This window comes from Physeter macrocephalus, chromosome 20, assembly GCF_002837175.3.
Source record: "Physeter macrocephalus isolate SW-GA chromosome 20, ASM283717v5, whole genome shotgun sequence".
Classification (NCBI taxonomy): domain Eukaryota; kingdom Metazoa; phylum Chordata; class Mammalia; order Artiodactyla; family Physeteridae; genus Physeter; species Physeter macrocephalus.
In genome coordinates, this window is record NC_041233.1 from 65,646,347 (window position 1) to 65,664,772 (window position 18,426).

General features: G+C 34.5%; 1 protein-coding gene across 6 annotated transcripts in view; it reads left to right on the plus strand.

Moving 5' to 3' along the window:
• The window catches only part of SHOC2 (SHOC2 leucine rich repeat scaffold protein), a 109,341-nt gene that overhangs the window by 51,220 nt on the left and 39,695 nt on the right, over window positions 1-18,426 (plus strand). For all 6 annotated transcript variants that reach the window (XM_024121339.2, XM_055081292.1, XM_055081291.1 and 3 more), the window contains one exon: window positions 5,329-6,259. In XM_024121339.2, coding sequence (XP_023977107.1) covers window positions 5,557-6,259 — 703 coding nt within the window. In that variant the 5' untranslated portion in view covers window positions 5,329-5,556. The remainder of the gene's footprint in view (window positions 1-5,328; window positions 6,260-18,426) is intronic.

Below are 18,426 nucleotides of genomic sequence, written 5' to 3' on the forward strand. Positions count from 1 at the left end.
TTTTTGAGAATCCCTGCAGTGTTCTACATAGATAATCATTTCATCTCCAAACAGGGACAGTTTTATTTCTTCCTTTGTAGTCTGTATGCTGTTTCTTTTTCTTGCCTTATTGCACGGGTTAGGATTTTAAGTACTGTGTTCAATAGGAGTAGTAAAAGCTGTATTGATTTGTTTATATGTCATTGAACATTTTTGCATCTCTGTCTCTGAGGGCTGTTGGCCTGTAGCTTGGTTTTTTTTTTTCCTTATTGTTGTTGTATTGCCTTTATCTGGTTTTGGTATCAGGATAATGCTGGCTTCATAAAATGAGTACTTCCGGAAGAGACTGTGTAGAATTGGTGTTACTTCTTTTTTAAATCTTTGTTAGAATTCTCCAGTGAAATCATTTATGCTTAGCAATTTCCTTTTTGGAAAGTTTTAAACTATTAATTCAATTTCTTTAGCAATTATAGATAGGACTATTTAGATGATCTGTTTAATCTTGGGTGAGTTTTGGTAATTTGCGGTTATCAAGGATTTGGTCCACTTTATCTAACTTGTTGAATTTAAATCCAAAGAGTTATTTTAGTGTTCTCTAATTATTCTTTTAATGTCTGTGGAGTATTTAACTATATATTCTCTGTTTCATTCCTGATATTGGTAATTTGTGTTCTCTCTCTTTTTTTTTTTTTCTTTGTCAGAGTTGCCAGATGTTTATCAATTCTGTTGATCTTTTTAAAGAACCAGCTTTTGGTTTTATTGATTTTTTTTTATTGCTTTTCAGTTTTCAATTTCATGGATTTCTGTTCTATATTGTATTTTCCTCTGCTTGCTTTGTGTTCCTTTTTCCCTTCCTTTTCACGTTTCTTGATGTGGGAACTTAGATTATTGATCTGCAGTTTTTCTTCTTTTCTAATGTAATCTATTATAATCATTTAGTAATATGTATTTCCCTTTAAGCACCACTTAAGCTACATCTCATAAGTTCTGATATAGTTTTATTTTTATTCAGCTCAATATATAGTTTAATTTTCCTTATTACTTTTTTTGACCCACAGATTATTTAGAAGTATGTTGTTTAATTTTCAGGTGTTTGGAGATTTTTGTTATCTTCCTGTCAGTGATTTCTTGTTTAATTCCATTATAGTAAGAGAACATACTTTGTGTGATTTCAGTTCTTTTAAATTTAAGATTTTTTATGATCTAAGATATAGTCTATCTTGGTGAATGTTGCATATGCCTTGAAAAGAGTATGTATTCTACTTAATCAAATGGGGTATTCTGCAAATGTCAATTAAATCCATTTGGTTTATGGTATTTGTTTGTTATCTTATATCCTTGCTAACTTTCTGTACTGTAGTTTGTCCGTTACTGAGAAGGGTTTTGAAATCCCCAGCTGTAATTGTGGATTTGTGGATTTTTCTTAGTTCTATCAGTTTTAACTATGTCTTTTGAAGCTCTGTTCTTTGGTGCATACAGAGTTAGGAAATGTTTTATCTTATTGGAGAAATGACCATTTTCTTTATGTAATCTAATCTCCCTCTTTGTCCCAGGTAGTTTTCTTTACTCTGAATTTTATTTTGCTATTAATGCATCCACTCAGACTTTCCTTGATTAGCATTTGCATGGTATACCTTTTTCTATACTTTTAACCCTCCCCCTTTGTTATTAAATTTGAATTGAGTTTCTTGTAGACGGTATATAGTTGGGTCATGTTTTTAAAAACTCGTTCTGACAAATTCTGTCTTTTAATTGGTGTGTTGAGAATGTTTACATTTAATGTAATTATTGCTACGTTTGGATTTAAATGTGCCAGTTCATAATTTTCTTTTTGTGCCCTCTGTTTTTCTTTTTTCTCTTCCTGTCTTACTCTGGGTTACTTGAACAAAGATTTCATTTTAATTTATCTGTAGTGTTTTTGAGTATACTTCTTTCTATATTTTTTCTTGTGATCTAGTAAATACAACATACATTCTTAAGTTATCATAGTCTACTAGTATCAACATTTTACCACTTCAAATACAATGTAGTAATCTTAGCATCACTCAGGTCCTTTCACTCTCACTCCCTTGTCATATACTTGTCTCAATACCTCTATATACATTGACAACCACTTCAGAGATATATTCTTTGCTTTCAGCAGTCAAACATTATTTACAAAACTGAAGAGGAAAAGAATTGCCAGTTATATTAATCCATATTATTACTCTTTCCATAGATCTTTCTTCATTCCCGATGTTCTAATTTTCATTCTGTTTCCTTTCTTGTCTGAAGGTCTTCCTTTGACAATTCTTTTAGAGCAGATCTGCTGGCATCAAATTCTCTTTGTTTTCCTTCATCTCAAAATGTCATTATATTTCCTTCATTACTGAAGAATGCTTATGTTGAATGAAGAAGGCTTGGTTGACTTCTTTTTTTTTTCAACACTTGAAAAATATCACTTCCTTAGGCCTGTTTGATTTCTCATGAGAAATCCACTGTCATTCAAATAATTGTTCCCCTATACGTTTATGTTGTTTTCTGGCTGCCTTAGTTTTCAGAAATTTGATTATCATATTCTGGGAATGAATTTCTTTGGGTTTTTCCTGTTTGAGATTTGCTCAGCTTTTTGTCTCTATAAGTCCACCCCCCCCGCCCCCCCAAATTTCAGAAGTTTCAGCCATTGTCTCTTTAAATAATTTTTCAGCCCCATATCCATTCTTCTCTCCTTCTGGGATTCTGAAGAAACAAATATTAGAGTTTTGTTTCTGTCCCACAGCTTACTGAGGCTCTTTTGAGTTTTTAAAATTATTTTTTTCTGCTGTTCAGATTGGATCATTTCTACTGATCTTTCTTCAAATTCACTGAATTTTCAATGATCTCTATTATCCTATTGAGCCCCTCCAGTGAGTTTTAAAATTTTATTTATTATATTATTTGGCTCTAAAATTTTCATTTGATTCTCGATTTACCTTTTATTTCTTTGTTGAGACTTTATAGTTATTTGTATGTTTCCAGAGTATATGTAGTTGTTGGAGCATTTTTTTTTTTTTGGGTTTTGTTTTTTTGAGAGCTGCTTTAGAATCCTTGTCAGATAATTCCAACATCTGTCATCTCATTGCTGGTGTCTGTTGATTTTGATTGTCTTTTCCCATTCAAGTTGATATTTTCCTGGTTCTTTTTATTTTATTTTTTTATTTTATTTTTTGGTGGTACGCTGGCCTCTCACTGTTATGGCCTCTCCCGTTGCGGAGCACAGGCTCTGGATGCACAGGCTCAGCGGCCATGGCTCACGGGCCCAGCCGCTCCGCGGCATGTGGGATCTTCCCGGACCGGGGCACGAACCCGTGTCCCCTGCGTCGGCAGGCAGACTCTCAACCACTGCGCCACCAGGGAAGCCCTTTCCTAGTTCTTGACATGATGAGTAATTTTGGATTACATCCTGGACATTTTGAGACTTATAAAATTTTGATTTCTTTTTAAGCCTTCTATTTAGCAGTCAACCTGTTTTGTTTCAGAATACATGCCCTAACCCATTTTTGTGGTTTTTAGTTCCAATATAGTTTTCAGAGTCTTTTTAGGGGTATTCTGGTCTGCCCTGTTTGTATGCCACCCCAAGGCCAATATGAAAAATAGGTGATATTCCACACTACAGTACAGTTCTCAAAGCATTTGTTGTTTTGATTCTGGTTGGTTTCATGATGAGCTTCTAGGGAGTGTGCTTGGGAATACACAGATTGAAATAATCCGTTTCTCCAGCTCCCTCCTCTCCATAATTTTCTCCTTCCCCCTCTAGTTGTGAAGGAGTGGTATGCTGTCTCTTTGCTAACATTTGCTTAGTGCATGGCAGGGGATGATCCACAGGATTCTTCCTCATACTACAGTTTTTGCACCAGTGGGGAGGGAGAGGGCTACCACTTCTTGGCTGACATTTACTAAGTACAGGGTGGGGATGGTCAACAGGGCTCTCCTCCATAGTTTCCATGGCTGCAGTGCTGATGCCAAGGGGGATGTGTACTGCTTCTCTTCAAGTTAGTGCAGAGCTGGGTGTTTGGCAGAGTTTTACTCTTCAGTCTTTGTGACCTCAGTGCCAGTTGGGAGGGGTGGGACATGACTTCTTATGTGGTGTTCAAGTGGAATAAGGAGGGTATAGTCAAAAGGGTTCCATCCTGCAGTGCTATTCTCTTCATAGTCCTTTGACTAGAGACAGAGTTTTCTTGGACCTTGTTTTAGTCCATGCTTATTGGTGTTTTGGGGTTATGGGCTTCTCTACTGCCCAGGCCAGGATATATAGGAAATAAAAACAAAGCAAAACAAAAAACCCCTAGAGTACTCACCACCAGATCATCTGCAATCCAAGGTTCCTAACCAGTCTGCCTTCTTTTCTCTACCTTTCAGAATATTCTGCTAGTTGCTTCATACATTTTGTCAGGGTTTTAAGTTGTAATTAATGTGAGGAACAAGGTAGAGTGGGCTTATTCCATCTTGTGTGGAATCAGAAGTCTTGTTTATTGTAATTCAAGATTCAATATTGTAAAGCTTTCACATCTGCATTTAAGGTAAGGCTAAGGAATATATTTAGTATATATGGTCTATTGATGTGTTTTTTTAAGTAAATAATTATTAAATGTGATAATCATCATTATAGTCTTATACCAAGAATAGTTCTTATTAGGCTAGTGCTGTCTCACTTTCATCTCCTCTCATCTTTTCATTCTTTGTGGATCATTTTGGTCAGTCATGTTACCAGTGAACCTTTTCTACTTCTAAGAACCCTTACTCCTTCTCACTATCAACTAAAAAAGCTACTTTTACAGTTCTTAGAATCTGGTAATTAGCTGCAGATAGAGCAGTTTTACCATAGTGATTAAGAATATAGGCAATGTACCACCTACATTGGAATCTTAGCTCTGCTACTTTTCCAGGATCACAAAGCTAGTTACTAAAAATATTTCTGTGCCTCAGTTGTCCCTGTGTGTAAAATAGGGATAAGAATTTATCTCATAGAACGGTTATAATGTTTGTAAATTCCATACTATAGTGCTTGTACATAGAAAGCACTCAGACATTAGCTGCTGTTGTGATTTCTCCCACTTTTTAGCTCTTAAAAACATTTGCACTTTGGTGACTTGTATACCTATCTTACCTCTTCCTGTTAGATTGTAAATTCCTTAAAGATAGAGCCCGCCTTGTTAATTTTTATAATTTTTCAATGGATTTTGCAAAGTAGAAGGTGTTCAATAAATATTTACTGTATCAAATCATAGGAAAGTAGCAAAATTGTCAGTGAGATTGTTTTTCAGAGCCCATTTACTTAATATAAATTTATAACATAAAGTAATATAATACTCTTTCTGTATTATATTTCAGGAGTTCTAATGAATCATTGATTGACCAGCACCATTTTACCAGTTGGAATGAGTTATCAGAAATGGGCATAGTGCTTTTAGATCCAACATGTAACAGATGGCGATTACTTCTTCAAGCCAACACCTTTTTTGATTGTGTAGGATTTTTGTCTCTTCATCTTTGAATTCCAGTTTCTGTTGTTGGCAAATAAAAGGAGTTCATGTAGTTTTTGCCCAAGCTTGAGTCACCATGAGTAGTAGTTTAGGAAAAGAAAAAGACTCTAAAGAGAAAGATCCCAAAGCTCCATCAGCCAAGGAAAGAGAAAAGGAGGCAAAAGCCTCTGGAGGTTTTGGGAAAGAGAGCAAAGAAAAAGAACCTAAGACCAAAGGGAAAGATGCCAAAGATGGAAAGAAGGACTCCAGTGCTGCCCAACCAGGGGTGGCTTTTTCAGTTGATAATACGATAAAACGGCCAAATCCAGCACCTGGGACTAGAAAGAAATCTAGCAATGCAGAGGTGATTAAAGAGCTCAACAAATGCCGGGAAGAGAACTCAATGCGTTTGGACTTATCCAAGAGGTCTATACACATATTGCCATCATCAATCAAAGAGTTGACTCAATTAACAGAACTTTATTTATATAGCAACAAATTACAGTCCCTCCCAGCAGAAGTGGGCTGTCTAGTAAATCTCATGACACTTGCTCTAAGTGAAAATTCACTTACCAGTTTGCCTGACTCTCTTGATAACTTGAAGAAGCTGCGGATGCTTGATTTACGGCATAATAAACTGAGAGAAATTCCTTCAGTGGTGTATAGGCTGGATTCTCTTACCACTCTTTACCTTCGCTTTAATCGAATAACTACTGTGGAAAAAGACATCAAAAACCTGTCAAAACTCAGCATGCTTAGCATTCGAGAGAACAAAATCAAACAACTACCTGCTGAAATTGGTAAGAGGCCTTGGGTTACTATTATTGTTTGTAGTATTCGTTATGCTCAATAATTTTGTCCAGTGCTTTTCCATATCCGAAAATATCTGATACTTGCCTAGAAAACATCTGGTTTCTAAGTTCTGTCTTCATTATGGTTTACTTTAATCAGTTTTAGCGATATTAATAGTACACGGCTTGAGATTATTTTATAGATGTAGATAATTAGTTAAAATGTAGATGTAATTGGGCCTTTTCCACACAAATCTAATCTGCTTTCATTTTCATTGGAAGAAAGTAGATTTGAAGCAGAAAAAAAATTTTTGCCTAATTTTTAAATTGTTACCACCTATTTTTAAAGTATTTACAAGATATGATTATATAAGATGCTTTAAGGCTGCATTTTCCCATTCTCTGACATTTTCTTTTTTACCTGAAAAATGTTTGTTTAAATTCATATTACTTTTCTACTTAATTTACCACAAAAGATTGGCATATCAGAGCCTTGTGAAGAAGCAGGGTTGTAAGAAAGTTGAAAAAAAATTTCAATTTGAAAGTACTTACATGTTCATTAAAAACAATCTAAGAAAAAAAAAAAAAAAACAATCTAAGGGGGCTTCCCTGGTGGCGCAGTGGTTGAGAACCTGCCTGCTAATGCAGGGGACACGGGTTCGAGCCCTGGTCTGGGAGGATCCCACATGCCGCGGAGCAACTAGGCCCGTGAGCCACAACTACTGAGCCTGCGCGTCTGGAGCCTGTGCTCCGCAACAAGAGAGGCCGCAATAGTGAGAGGCCCGCACACCACGATGAAGAGTGGCCCCCGCTTGCCACAACTAGAGAAAGCCCTCGCACAGAAACGAAGACCCAACACAGCAAAAATAAATTAATTAATAAACTCCTACCCCCAACATCTTCTTTAAAAAAAAAAAACAAAAAAAAACAAACAATATAAGGATACAGAAAAGTAGAAAAGTCAGTGATAGTTAATGCCAACACTGTTAGTATTTTGGCAGATTTCATTCTTCTTTTTATATGTAAAGCTAAATTGTACTGAAAAAAGGGAACTGTTTTTAAAAGAATAGATAGTAGAATAAAAAATAGGAAATACATGTCTGTAAACAAGTCAGTAAAAAGAAGTTAGTTGTTTTGATATTTTTAATTTAAAAAAAATTCAGCAACTTTTGGAATGTACTAAACCGTTGACTTACCAATTTTGAGAAATTGATAAAAGGTATTATCTTTGTGGGCCCTTTTTATGAGAGTTCGAAAAATTGACATAAAAATTGATTATACAGCTTTTAAAGGGAATTTTCCCTTTTTTGTGTGAAAGACAAATTTATTCTGAATAAAATAGGTTAAATATATTGTTTGAGCATTGGTCTTATAGTGGGTGACGAAGGAAACTTTGTTTTTAGGCTGTGCAGCTATGTAGAGGTATAATATTCTCTGGGTGTTATAAAAATTTTATTTAGCTTTGAGAAAGATGCAGTTTAAATTTTAGGTATGGTGTTCTATTATATTTAGCTCTAACCAGACACTTAATTTAATTTTGGTTTAATTAAATGTATTTAGAAAATCCACAGTCGATTTTCTCAAGCAATGTACTTGTATTTATAAAGTGTGACACACTTATGAGATACTAAAATATCCCTAGGAATTCGAATGGATATGTTTCTTTCCATGTCTTCAGATAACAATGTGGTTGTTGAATGACATTTGATTTTTGTACCAGATTCAGTCAAAATTTGACCTGTTTGTATGGCTCATTGTAGAATAGAATTATAAGCTGTTGGGGAAAGAAATGCTGAATTTTTATGTAGAAATATAAAATGTTATTTCCGGTCTTTGTACTTATTGTTGTTTTGTGCATGTGTTATACTCCATTCTAAAACATTGGCTTTCATTCATATGAAAGTCTTTCTTTAAGGATTTTTTTTTTCTTTAGAAGATGTTATCAAATTACCTGGGAATTAAGAACATGCATTTCTTAAGCAGGAAATTATTTCATAGGACTTTAAATTTATTTCACTTTGTTCTTGAGCAGATGGTTACAACATTTTTACTAAAAATTGAATTTATTTTTAAAAATTGGCAAATTTTATTTAATTAAATGGTTGATTTTTGTGGTTGCCTAATCTTTGGAACTTTATTCCTAAATTTGTAATTTATAAAATAACCATTTGTTTTTTAATGAGCACCCTCCCACCATTAGTGACATTGAAGTTTTGTGTTCTTGTAATTTCTGTATTTCTATAAAAATAGTAACTTCATAAATGTCATTTATTTTATTCCGAGCAGGGCATCAGATAGAAAGTAAACTGCTTTAAAAAATAAAACAATATGTCTTATAAGGAGTTAAAATTTATAAGGTTTAACTTATATGCATGGATTTGGGACAAACATTGCAGATGTCTGCATTATCTGTTTCCTTATAGGGAAAAAGAAAATAAACATCTAGTAAAAATAACGTAATTGTAATAATAAGAGTAACTGTTGTTTGAGCACAATATGTCATATAACATACACTATTTTGTACACGTAACTTTACATCTAATATCTCATTAAATTCTTACAGTAATCCAGTGAAATAGATACTTCACACCTCATTGTACTGAAAAAGGAACTGAAAATTTAGTGAGATTAGATAATTTACTGAAGATCATACAGCTAAGAAGATGGCAGAGTCAGAGTTTGAATCTAGGTCTCACTGTACTGCTCCCACTAGTCTAGAAGAGTGGGTCTCATCCCATAGATTTTGATTTACTGGTCTGGCAGGTCCAGCGGATCTGTACTTTTAACGAGTAAGTTGGGTTATTCCAAGTGTAGCTGCAGTCGAAAGCTATTGCAGTATAATTTTTTTTTTTTGAGAGGGGACAATGTTAACAGCTTAATTGAGATATAATTCACATACCATACGATTAATGCATTCAAAGTATACAATTCAGTGGGTTTTAGCATGTTCACTGAGTTGTTCACTATCACAAACAATTATGGGAAATTTTCATCACCCCAGAAAGAAACTCTGTTCTGTTTGGCAGTCACCCCACCCCACCCATGTTTTCTCCCAACACCTTAGCCCTAGGCAAACACGAATGTACTTTATTTTTCTATAAATTTACCTATTCTGGACATTTCATATAAATGGAATCATAAAATATATAGTCTTTGGTGGCTAGCTTCTCTCACTTAGCATAATGTTTTCAAAATTCATCCAGGTCATAGCATCTATCAGTACATCATTCCTTTTTATTGCTGAATGATATTCCACTGTATGATTGTACCACATTTTATTTATCCACTCATCAGTTGTTGAACATTTGGGTTGTTTTCACTTTCTGGCTATTATGAATAAAATTACTATGAACATTTGTGTACAAGTTTTTGTGTAGACATTTGTTTTCATTTCTCTTCGGTGTATACCTAGAAGAAGATTTACTGAGTCATATGGTAGCTCTATGTTTAATCTTTTGAGGAACTACTGGACTATTTTCTTAAGTGGCTACACCATTTTACATTCCCATTGCAGTGTATGAGGGTTCCAATTCCTCTATATCATCAACGTTCTTGTGATTATCTGTCTTTTTTTATTATAGCCATTCCATGAGTGTGAAGTGGTATCTCATTATGTTTTTTATTTATAGTTTCCTGATTATTATTGATTTGTTTTTAATTCTTGAAGGCTATCTTTTATTATAAAGGAAAGACAGAAATAGTTATTTTCTGTGATGCAGATCTTGCTTTACTGCTTTTTTAATTACAAAAAAACACCCAAAATCCTGAGCTCCTTTGAGAATGCTTACAAAATAAGACTCATGCACCAAGATCAAATAAAATGGAATTTGACATTTTTAAAAGTTATACATCTTTAATGCAATTTGACTTACTGCTGAAACTCATAACGAGAATTTACAATTCAAAATATATGCTAATTATCATTTTGTTAAACTTTCATTTATACGTATTAGATCCACATTATTATAGATATATATATTAGATTTATATTATGCATATTAAGTGCTTATTCTTCTCTGTTGTTTTTATGAGTATACCACTTTCAGTCATGCCATCCAGTTTGTGTTCAACAGTATATTTGAGGAATGAGAGAAATTAGAAGTTTGTGAAACATAGCCTAGTATTTAGTTTAAATAACGTATTTGGAATTTAGCAGCTGTGGTGTTGCCTTTATAGGGAAATTATATTAAAATCTGAGTACCTGTTTAAGCATTAATAGCATCTTTATTAATGCCATGTGATTTGATACTAATGATGCATATTCACATGGGTGAATACGGGCAGAAAGCAGTAAAAGGATACTGAAAGACATACGAAGAGCCAGACATAATATATTAGAGAGCAGCCAAGAAACCTCTTCACTTGGTAATATTGATTTACTTTTTTCCTTTTGTATGGTAAGTCATGGACAAATAACGTAAATGTCCTATCTTTTTGTGTTAAATAGATAGATGGAAACCTTAGTCATTGCTTTTTTAGATTAGTGTTTAATTCTTCCTGCCCATACCTCCTTTCACCATTTTTAATCTTGAAAGAGACTCTTCACTGAACACCAAGGCACTCAAGAAATCATGTTTTCAGAGGGAAAACAGTAAATAATCACTCCCTTACCCCATCCTTCCCTGCACCCCCCCCCACCCCCCCGCAACTGGCCCGGTTTCTTTGAGTTTCATGTTAGAGATGTGCTTTTGTAAATTTTTTGGGGGGGGCCTGAATAGATTAGAGTGAGGGTCATTAGGTTGTCAGTTTGAATAATTAATCACTTCAGGATACTCCGATCAGTGAAGTTTTAAATGATTTTATTCTTCTAGAAAGAAAATGATTACTCTTTGAAAAGAGAAATAAACTCCATCTTTGTCTCTTACTAATATTCCTACAACTTTTCCTTCATTGAATTAAAGGCTAGTTTAAGATTGCTTCTCTTTAAAGTTTCCTCCTATTTATTATTCTTTATAAAAACAGCTAAGTTAGAGGGAATCTTAAAAAAATCTATTTGTCCTATATTGTATGTTCAATAAAATGCTACATCATTTATTTTGTATACAGTTTTGTGTACATTTGTCTTAGGAGAATGATCTGCTATGTTATGTATGCTTTTTGAGAACCCAGATCATTTTTACTCATAAAAAAAACTCACAGCATTCAGATATATGGGAAATTAGAAACAGCAATTTTTTAACCCATATGACTCATTAACATTTATTGAAAACAATCAATTTTCTACTATATATACTATAGTACTGCAGTTATATTTTATGTCAAGTAATATGTATAATGTGTATGTATGTATAATCAATATATATATAAATACTAAGAACAGAATCAGCAATTTTTTTAAAGTTGAAGGACCTTAGAGATCTTATTTAATTCCCTATTATGTAATTTTCTATGAATTTTTGCAGGTAATGGTGGGTTTTCAGTAAATGTGGCTTGAAGTGAATTTAGTGAAGCCAAATACTATTATGCAACTTTTAATATTAACCCAAATTGTAACCCTTAGTTCCTAAAATTCTTGAAGTTCTCCTAGGACTGCCAGAGGTGCTGCAATTGCTTTCATGGTCCAGGTAACATTATTTAATGATCTCATTTGAGTGTTTTGTACAAGTGCTAATGAGTAACTTAGTTTTGGCAGGAAAAAGAAATCAGGAAAGGGAGTTCATAGTTGTTAATAAATAACTTTTCACTGGAAATCAGTAAGAAACCTTAGAGACCTAGAAATGAACTGTTAACTTAGTTGATTCTTATCAAATTGTCAGGTGTTTCTCACTAAACAACAGAAACCTGGAAGAGTTACTCTTATTGCTAAAGGAGGAGGTAAGAGAACACAGAAAAAAACATCACTTCAGCCATCTTAGAAGGATCTGATAGAACCAGAGGATACATTTGACTTCCCACACTGCTAAGGTATAGGGAGGAGGGCAATCATTGTACTCTAATGATAGCATGCTATCCATTCAAAGAATATAGACGCTCTTGTCCATGTTGCTTAGTTACAGAAGCACTTGCTCAGAAGAACTACTAAAGTTTTCTTTGCAATGAAAGGGAGAATTAAGCCTTCAAGACAAATTTATGCAAATATAATAGTGTATATTCTGACCTAAGTCCCTAAATCTGTTCAAGCTTGTGTAATAAGTATTTCCAGCCCTTGTTAATTATGTAGTTTTACAAATGTATTTTAGTAAGATTTGATGTGATTTTTATAGAGCTAAGCTCTGAATGTTTGAAAAGTAACCCTATAAGTTCAGAAGCAAGAGTTATTTAAAAAATGTAAACGTCCTTAATGTGAGTTAAATGATAATATAGGGAAGGGCCACAACTTATGAAGTAAACTTAAATTATTTATTTACCAGTATTTGAGTGCCTGTTAATAGATACGTTTTAATAGGGCCTTTTTGTATGTTGCTAGGTTTAATTTACTAAAATTTAAAGATTTTTTGCATTTATATTCATCATGGATATTGATCTGTAATTTCTTCTTTTTCTTCTCTCTTTTTTTGTAATGGTTTGCTATCAGGGCAATGCTGGCTTCATATTGTGGAATGAGTTGGAAAGTGTTCCTCTTTTATGTTCTGGAAGAGTTTGTGAAGAATTAGTATTATGTCTTCAAATGTTTATAAGAATTTATCAGTCTTGTAATCTGGGACTGGGGTTTTCTTGGTAGGAAGGTTTTAAGTGACTAATTTAATTAATAGGAAGTTATTTGGGTTTTCTGTTTCTTCTCAGTTGAACTTTGATAGTTTGAATCTGTCAAAGCATTTGTCTATTTTATTTGATCTGTTGAATTTTTTGGCATAAAGTTCATAATGGTTCTTTATTCTTCTTGTAAAGTTTATAATATATATATTATCACATCTCTCATTCATTCCTGATATTGGCTTTATTGGTCTTTTCAAAACAATGCTTTTGGTTTTATTATTTTTTAAATTATCTTCCTTTTTTTGTTGTTTTCTGCTCTTAATTATCTAGTTCCTTATTACTTTAGGTTTAATATGTTCTTTGTCTTCTGTCTTAAGTTGTTAGATTGATTTTGTATCTTTCTTCTTTGCATTATGTAAAGGCATTGATAGCTATAAACCTCCCTCCAAGTACTATTTTAGCAGCAGCACATAAATTTTGATATGTTGTATTTTCATTATTATTTAGTTCAAAGTATTTTCCAAATATCTCTTGTTATTCTCTAATCCATGGATTATTTAACAGTGCATTGTTCAATTTCCAAGTATTTCAGATATGTTTTCATATGTTTTTTTTTTCCTTTTTTTACTTTTTGGCCGCACCATGCGGCTTGTGGGATCCTAGTTCCCTGACCAGGGATCGAACCTGCACCCTCAGCAATGAAAGTGTGGAGTCCTAACCACTGGGACTGCCAGGGAATTCCCTATTTTTTGTTACTGATTTATAAAATACAGTCTGTCTTGGTAAATGTTCTATATGCAGTTGAAAAGAAGGTGCATTTTGCTATTATTTTTGGAGCAAGGTCAAATTGGTTGATGATGTTATTTCTTGTATACGCTTATCGATTTTCTGTCTACTTTTTTCTTCTATTAGTAAGAAATGAGTGTTGAAGTACCCAACTATAGTAGTAGATTTGTCTTTCTCCCACTAATGCTATTATTTTTGCTTCTTATATTTTGAAACTTCATTATTAATTGTATATATACTTAGGATTTCTTTTTTCTGATGAGGCAATTTATATCATTATGAAGCATCTGTCTTTATGGTAATATTTCTGGTAGTATCTCTCTAAATTCGGATTTTATTTGATATTGATATAGCCATATCTTTTTCCATCTTTTTACTTTTTGTGTCTTTATATGTATTTAAATTTGTTTCTTGTAGACATCATATGGTTAGGCCTTTTGTTTTATCCTGACAGTTTTTGCCTTAATTGAAGGGTTTAGACCATTTACATTTAATATAGTTATCAATATGATTGGCTTAAATCTATCAGCTGGCTGGCTATTTTCTGTTTGTGCCATTTGTTACTTTTCCTTTTACCCCTCATTTCATGCCTTCTTTTGGATTTTTTTTTTATAGATTCCACTTATCTCAACTGCTGCATATTAGTTATACATCTCTGATACCGTTTTTAAGTGTCTGCTCTAATATTTACAGTACATATCATAACTTAATACAGTCTACATTTATATAATATTATACCACTTTACATATATCCTAAGAACCTTACAATAGAACACTTCTGTTTCTCCTGTTTTTTGTGCCATTATTGTCATACAATATATGACAATATATGTTATATATTGTTATTCATATATTATAAATCCCATAATACTATATTGCCATTGTTTTTACTTTCAACTTTATCTTTTTAAGTTTTCCATTTTGGACAAATTTTAGAGTTAGAGAAAAGTTGCAAAACAAATACTGAGGGTTCCTTGGTGGATCTTCCCCAAAACAATTATTACTATATTCTAATGATGATTTTTAAAAATTTCCCTTGTTCCTTTTGCATTTATTAATTGAAATTCTTCTGTAAGGAAGAGCTGTCCTTTCTCTCCCATTTATTTACTCAGTTACATCAGTCTGGACTAATTTATTCTGTGGGTTCCAATCCAGTATTATTTTTATCAAATTTAAAAAACAGAGCATTAAGACCACACAAGAAACTCTTCTTTCAATCACTATTCCCATCAAGGGTAACCTAGTATCTTGACTTCCACCAACCTACACTAACACTAGTTTTTCTTTTTTTTATAAGTGAAATTATTGTATATGTATGCTTTTGTGTTTGACTCCTTCCACTTCACATTATTCATCATATTGGTGTATGTAGTTAGAGAATGTTCCTTCTCATTACTGCATAATATTTCATAGTGTGACTATACCATGATTTTATTCTGTTGTTTTTGGTTGGGCAATACCAAATACTGGTGCAAACTCTCATTCATTACTGTGGGAATGCAAAGTGGTACAGACACTTTGGAAGACAGTGGCAGTTTCTTACAAAGCTAAACATAGTCTCACCATACAATCTATCAATCATGCTCCTATTTACTCAGATGAGTTGAAAACTTATGTCTATGCAAAAAACTGTACACAAAATGTTTTTAGCTGTTCTATTCATAATTGTTAAAAATTGGAAGTAACCAAGATGTCCTTCAATAAATGAGTGAATAGTAAACTAGTACACCCATACAATGGAATATTTGTTCAGTGGTAAAAAAGAAATGAACTATCAAGCTACAAAAAGACATGGAGGAACCTTAAATGCATATTGCTAAATGAAATAAGTCAATCTGGAAAAGCTACATATTATGTGATTTCAACTATACAACATTCTGGAAAAGGCAAAAGTAAAAGATCGATGGTTGCCAAGGGCCCCAGGAGAGAGATGGATCAATGAGTAGTGAAGCACAGGGGATTTTCAGAGCAGTGAAACTTCTGTATGATACTGTGATGATGGATACATGATATTATGCACTTACCAAAACCTGTAGAACTGGACAACACAAAGAGTGGGTGGCGATGTAAATTATGGACTTCTAGTTAATAATAATAATGTATAAATGTTGGCTCATCAACTTGAACAAATGCACCACCTAATGAAGGATGTTAATAATAGTGGAAACTGTGGGGAGGTGGGGTATGTGGGAACTCTGTACTTCATGTGCAGTTTTTCTGTAGACCTGAAACTGCTCTAAAAACAAAAAAAAACTACTCTTGGGGCTTCCCTGGTGGTGCAGTGGTTGAGAGTCCGCCTGCCGATGCAGGGGATACGGGTTCATGCCCCGGTCCAGGAAGATCCCACATGCCGCGGAGCGGCTAGGCCCGTGAGCCATGGCCGCTGAGCCTGCGCGTCCGGAGCCTGTGCTTGGCAACAAGAGAGGCCCGCGTACCGCAAAAACAAAACAAAAAAAACAAACTACTCTTACTACCCTCGCTACTACCTCCTTAGTCAAAGCTGAAGTCCTTACCTTATCCCACAAGACCCTGACTCCGGGCTACTTCATCTCCTATCACTTTCTTCCTTACTCATTATTCCAGCCACATTGGCTTTCTGTTGTGTTTTGAACTACTCTCTTGCCTCAGAGTCTTTGTGTTTGTTGTTCACTCAGCTTCCCCCAGATATTTCCATTTTTTCTTTCTTCTCCCATTATTCAGGTGTATACTCAAATGCTACTCCATCGGGCTTACTTTCCCCTTCTACTTACTATCAATACCTCTAATCTCCCCTTCCCCCCATCACACTCTTTTATCCTGCTTTATTTTCTTTTATAGCTTTTATACGTCCTTACCTTGGTTATATGTTATTTATTTTTTCCATATTAAAATATAAGTTCCATGAAGGCAGGAATTTTATCTTTTTTCCCTATTGTATCTTCAGTCCCTAGAATAGTGCCTAGTACATGGTAGGTGCTTAATAAGTATTTGTAGAATGGATCAGTGAATGAAGTCCGTGTTCTCTCTGTAGGCAAATTTATGTAGGAAGTCAGACTTAAAAGATTGCTTACTAAGTATGGAATATGAGTCATAAGATGCATCGTATTAATGGCTCGTGTCATCAATATGATAACATGATGCGTTCATTTTCACTAAAAGATACATCTGCTCCACAGACAGGAAACTTCTATTTAAGAGTCAAAAAATGCTCTTCCATGTACAGTGTAGGAGAGACTGCTAGTATTTACCTCTTGAATCTCCCTGTTTTTTTTCTTTGGATTAAAAAATGTACAAAAACCAGGAAAAATCACAAAATACAAATATATAAAGTAGAAAATAAAAACCACTCTGAAACCCAGCCAGAGACAAGTCACTGGTTTTGTTTTGTTTTGTTTTGTTTTAACATCTTTATTGGAGTATAACTGTTTTACAATAGTGTGTTAGTTTCTCCTTTACAACAAAGTGAATCAGTTATACATATACATATGTTCCCATATCTCTTCCCTCTTGCGTCTCCCTCCCTCCCACCCTCCCTCCTCTCATGGTCACAAAGCACAGAGGTGATCTCCCTGTGCTATGCGGCAGCTTCCCACTAGCTATCTAATTTACATTTGGTAGTGCATATATGTCCCTGCCACTCTCTCACTTCATCACAGCTTACCCTTCCCCCTCCCGAGTCCTGTCAATTTTGAGCTACATGAGATAGTTTGGATAGGCTAGTTGTTGGGGACCCTCTCCTAGGTTCATACATTTATGTGCTTCTGGAATTGTTTTACTTTCTCTAGAGAGGAGCCTTCCAATCTGGCTGAAGGATGTTTCTGGCTGCCTTTGTTGTGGGAGCTGAGTTGGGGGGACTGGGGGGTCTCTGCTTCCAGTATTCTGTAAATATAGACTCGATTTCCCTCAGCTGGGCCTGGCACCCCCTGTCAAAGCCCTTGGCTTAACCTTTCCAGAGAATAAACCTCCAGACTTCTGCAGTTTAGTAGATTCTGCATGTGCCTGGTAGCATGAGTGACTTCTCAGAGTTCCCACCTTGGTCTTCCTTGTTTCAACCCACCAACTCTCACTCCCATGTCCAGACACCTGGTACTGCCCATACTGAGACCTTTGAGAATTGTGTGGGGTCAATCAGGTTGGTTCTTGCTTTCCCCCTGCAGACTTGAGATTCCGTTTTCTCAGGTCTGATCCTAGTTCCACTGCACCATCTACTTTTTAGCTTCCAAAACTTTGTTGCTGTTTTCTCTATTGTTATGGACTTACATCCTTTAAAAAAAAAAAAAAAACAACCTTTCCTGTCTGTAAGTGGGATTTGGGGAGAGAACAAAATTAGGTACATGTATTCAGTCTGCCATCCTACCCCAGAGGTCTGGTGCTAATATTTTTAAATGACAAATTGACTATATTTAAAAATTTTTTTAATTAGAGAATTTTATTTACTTTTATCCCCCCTCTAAAAATTAGTATTTTTTTCAGGTATAAAAGAATATTAGTATATCTTTTTGAGAAAGATCATTGTCTCTCTTGCTCTGGCAAACTTTAAAGTCCTGTACTCAGGACTGTAATCACTGTGTGGATTATATCTATGGTTTGGGGGACCACTTGTGAAAACCTGAAAGATGCTTTCTTTTTTGTTTTTTCTGTAATTCAGTTTATTTTCCTGGGTAGGGATGGGAAAGGTGGTGAGGACTCTTAGGGGAAGGGTGGGTCCTCCTTCTCATCATGGGTGAAGAGGGTCGTTTGTAGCTTCTCAAGTCCACAGGCATAAAAGTCCCACA